Here is a 4849-nt window from a genome sequence, read left to right on the forward strand (position 1 = left end):
AGGTCATGATATACCCAAGGTCACATCCCCCTGGGGAGCTGCCGTGCTAGCCTTTTTTGTTTTTCTGTGTCTTGTTTATGGAATGTTTATGGAATTTACCAAAAGTAAGAAAATGCAATCTTCTGCTAATCCTATTTTGTGCAAAAGCAATTATTCCTTCAAAGGAATCTCTTAATATAATTAGTATAACCAGTAGGGGAAGTGTTAGAATATGTGTGAAGTGATTTTGGTAGAACTTTACTTTATGACAGGGAAGTCATTGTTTGATAACTTAAGTACCTGTCTGTTTCTGGGGTCAAAGCACTTTAGCCCCGAAGTGATGTCAAAATATGGGCAACTGCGTCACACAAGTGACGTCTCTGACTGAGCCAATAAAAGCATCTCTTTCACTTTCGATGTCAACTTCCTGCTTCTCCTTACCTGTTTAGCGAGAAGCTACGCCCGGTCTGACACGTCTACGTTAAGTTATTGTGTTTTATAAACAAATATTTATGCAAATATGTATCAGTTGTTTACGATCACCTTCTGTACTGGGAGTATGTTGAAGTGGACAACATATAGCCTGTTCGGTCAGACCTGCTAAAAACACTCAAACGGGTAGGCTTACACTTACACAGCAGGACACGTTTTAAAGTGAATTCATCTGGTTTAAGGGTGAAGTCGAGCTAATAATGTAATCAAAATCTTTGGATGCTTATTAATCGCCGTGGCTGTGAGTGTTTTTTTGATCATGTGATGGAATGTAAGGCTGTTGCCTTTCTGCTACTGTTCGAGATAAGTGACGTGATCTCTTCCTTGTCATGAGATTTATTTTCTTAAACGTTTTTCTTAAACGATTTATTTTCTTAAACAGATTTTCTCTCTCTGACAAACACATATATGCCCATAAAGACACTAAAGCTAAAGGTACATTAATTTGCAACATGTAGATAAACATAAAGATAAAGGACATGTTCAACTATAGGACAAACCATTTGCAATATGTAGATAAAGGGCTATAAAATACATCTGGTCCAGAATAGTCATCATCGTCAAATTGTTTTACACATATTTGACATAACAGTATACTCCATTGGTTATAATCTTATATACTATCTTGCACAATCTTTTGAAGTTCCCTTTTTGTAATCATGTTTGATTTGTTTCCGTTTTAACCAGTTTTAGTCAGGCCATTTTAAATACAACATAATTAATCTTACTGCTTTTAATATATTTCTGTGAAATAAAAATATGATATAAAATGAAAAATTATCTGTGAGGAGCTGGTATGATGTATTCTTTTTATTGCCAGGCCTAAATAGTTTGTCACTTTTTTTCTAGCTCTCAAAATGGATTTCCAGAAGCTGCTCTTAGATGTAGGGAAGGACATATCTGGGGACGATGTAAAAGCTCTTGCATATCTTTGCACTGACCTCCTGGACCGAAACCAGACCTCAGTGGAGGCCAGAGACCTCTTCCGTCGTCTGCAAGATAAAGACCACCTCTCTGCGGAGCGACCACACCTGGTGAAGGAACTTCTCCTCATCATCCAACGCAACCGTCTGATCCGAGACCTCGGACTCTACGACTTTACAACCAGCAACCTCATCTCTCCTTACAGGTGTACTGCCTACGTTTTACTGTTTTTACGTAAATAATTAAGTGCATTACCCAGAAGAGCGCTAACAAATGTATATCTCTATAGTAACGCATCAATCTAATATACAACTTTAAGTATTTGAATAAGGGTCATTAAAGGAATGAGCTTATGAAATTATGTGTACAAACAATTGTAAAGTCTATGGTTGAAAAACTCATATTGCCAAACAATTTTTATTGTGTGTAGTAAGGATTTGAATAGAATTTACAAGAATTCTTATCCTTGTTTTACAGCCAAAATCAGGGCTGATATGTGTACTTGTTGCTTAAATTAGTTCACATGTTCAACCTCTAGCACATTAGGCCAGATTTAATAAGTTGTGCGTGGTTACAGCTGATATAACAGTGAAATAGGGTTGCAACTAACACCCTGCAGTTGATTTGCATGATGAATGGATTAATTGTAGGTCATTGCAATGTCCAAATATAGTCCACAGTTCAAGGGGACATTTTCAACAACATACCATTTATAATACCACCATTTATCAACATCATAAAAGGTCATTAAGACCAGAACATTTGCATATTCAAAAGGCTGGAACCACATATTTGTGGGTACATTTTTACCAAAAATATGGCTTAAACAATTTTACTGTTTTATTCTAAAAATCAACTCATCAATTGAAAGCATTTAAGCATACAGAAACGGTTCCTAATCAGAGGTGCATCCTCTTTGTTAAATGTATTTGGTGACCTCACAATGGTGTCTACTTAATATCCAGTTAAACACTTGGCTTCCTTTAGAACATTAAACAGTTTTACTTGCTTTTAATCTTTTTTTCTATTATTACAGAAAGCTGCTTTACAACCTGTCTGAGGGAATTACTGATGACGACTTGAGAAATGTAAAGTTCTTGTTAATCGGAAAGCTTGACCGTAGAAAACTGGAGGAAAATGTTGTGAGTACATCATCACAGAGTCCTTTTTTAGAAGTTGAGATTGAGTGTGTTTATGCCAATTAATCTAAGTAGGCATCAAATAAGCATCAAATAAGCTCTTATTCAGTAAAGTGTAAAAGAAAAACTGTAATCTGATCCACTTGTCAGTCTACACTGGAGGTCTTCCTGGCGATGGAGCACATGGACCTCATCAATGACACTAATCTAAAGCTACTGGAGACCATTGTCCAATCAGTCTGTCCCACGTTGAAAGAGAACATCAACCGCTTTAAAGCACTGCAGGGTAAGCTACAGACAAAAATAACACATGCTATATGTAATGACACATTTGGAATGAGGACACAAATCTGAAGCTGAAAGCCGCAGGATAACTTTCATAAAGTTTTACTTCATTATCAGAGTAGCGAGGTGAGGACAGCAGCACAGAAACCTCACTATACCCACAACATGCCAACTCTTCCCTAATTTATATTATTATTATTATATATCTCAAACTCTGATTTACATTTGCACCAATTACCTAGTCAAAACTTGGATGTAGGGTCCATACAAATAATATACTGAAAGAGGAAAAAGGTAGACAACTGTTTAAAAAAGAAAATTATGATTTAAAAGGATGTTTTATATTTACTACAAAAGGAAATATTATTTTTAACTGTGGGGACTTGAGTTTTGTCTCTAAAAGAGGGATGAGTCCACAAGATGTGGTAATGCTTTTGTCCCTCAATGTAGAATGTAGCCAAGTACCTCCATAGACACACACACACACACACACACACACACACACACACACACACACACACACACACACACACACACACACACACACACACACACACACGTCTTTGTGTTAGTCTTTGTGCAAATCACGATTCTATTGGTTTATGTGTGTATTTTTCAACAACAGAAACTAACATCAGCCCTTCAGCTGAAGAAACAGGTCGGCAAAGATCAGTGTCCTTCCCAAATGATCAAAACCAGGTACGTTCTGCGATATTTTGAAACGCTCTGAGTTTCAGTGACAGATTTCTTATGTTATTATTGCCACATCTCTGAATTGTCGAACAGTAAGGCAGTGAGAATGAAGTCTTGTTCAGATTTTTTTCCTGTGTTTGTTCCAGGTCCCTCAATCTTTAGATCTTGAGACGGCTGCCTCACGTCAACTAGCAGGTAAAATACTTTTTAAAGATAATTTTGGATCACCATGTTATGGTTTATCTTTGTTGAAAATAGTAAAATAAATAAATAAACCAGTATACGCTTTGCTTGTATGTCAGCAATGACTATGCAAGAGTGGGTGTACATGTATTTGTCTTTTTTATGTCATATTACGTTTTGTTAAATGATTTTTCCTTGTTATACTTAATTACGATATATTAAGTTATACAATTAACTGTAAAATGCTGTATATTGTTTAGTTTTTTTACCATTATAGTGACAATTTTAATACTAATGATCTTTTTCTATTCTTCAGAAATATTCTCTTCAATGAATGAGGTGAGAACATGCCATTAAAAGATATGACGATATCATTGTTTAATTTCTCTGTGACTTTGATGGTCTTTTATGTTTTCGCTCACAGTCTACCTACAATATCCGGAAAGCAAAACATTTACCGTAATTGATTGTGTATTCAGGACTGTTTATAAATGAACAAACTGTAACCTAAAATGTACATTTCCTGCTATAGACCTTTTTTGACATGCACTTCCCCATTGATCCATGGTCATATCCTATCCTAAGTTGAGTATTTATCTCTGTAGGTTTTGGGAAAATATCCCATGACTGCAGCAAAAAGAGGAATCTGCTTGATTGTGAACAACTACAAATTTGCTCCAGGTCTCAAGCCACGGGAGGGCACCAATTTGGATGCAGGTAATCTTGTGTTTATCTTGTTTTTGAAATTTCAAAAGGAACTGGTGCAAACTTGAGTCTGTTTGTATACATGTTTGTATTTGCATCTGTCTGTGTTTCTTCCAGAGTGTCTGTGGAAAGTGTTTGAATGGCTCGGCTTTGAGACGGTGTTGGAGAAGGACCTTAAAGGGAATGAGATTCTGTCCGTGATGCTGGAGCTCGGCGGAAGGGACCACAATCAGATGGATTGTCTGGTTTGCTGCATCCTCAGCCACGGCAAAGAGGGGAGTGTTCACGGTGTGGACGGTCAACCTGTCTTGATCAAGAAACTGATGGAAAGTGTCAATGGATCCCATTGCCCCTCTTTGGCAGGGAAACCCAAGCTCTTCTTCATCCAGGCCTGCCAGGGCACCAGTGAGCAAAAGGCTGTTTACATTGAGGCTGACGGTCCTGCAGAA

General features: G+C 37.1%; 1 protein-coding gene across 1 annotated transcript; it reads left to right on the forward strand.

Annotated features, from left to right (window-relative positions):
- Positions 1–411: 411 nt before the first annotated feature.
- Positions 412–4849, forward strand: casp10 (caspase 10, apoptosis-related cysteine peptidase; the record flags this gene model as incomplete). Its single annotated transcript, XM_010795444.1, has 9 exons — positions 412–597; positions 1321–1600; positions 2432–2537; positions 2685–2820; positions 3445–3518; positions 3659–3707; positions 4012–4034; positions 4301–4412; positions 4518–4849. Coding segments are annotated over exons 2-9 (1104 nt in total), but the record flags the coding sequence as incomplete, so codon positions are not given.

This window comes from Notothenia coriiceps, unplaced genomic scaffold (genome assembly GCF_000735185.1).
Source record: "Notothenia coriiceps isolate Sejong01 unplaced genomic scaffold, NC01 NC01_scaffold00037246, whole genome shotgun sequence".
In the NCBI taxonomy this organism is placed as follows: Eukaryota; Metazoa; Chordata; class Actinopteri; order Perciformes; family Nototheniidae; genus Notothenia; species Notothenia coriiceps.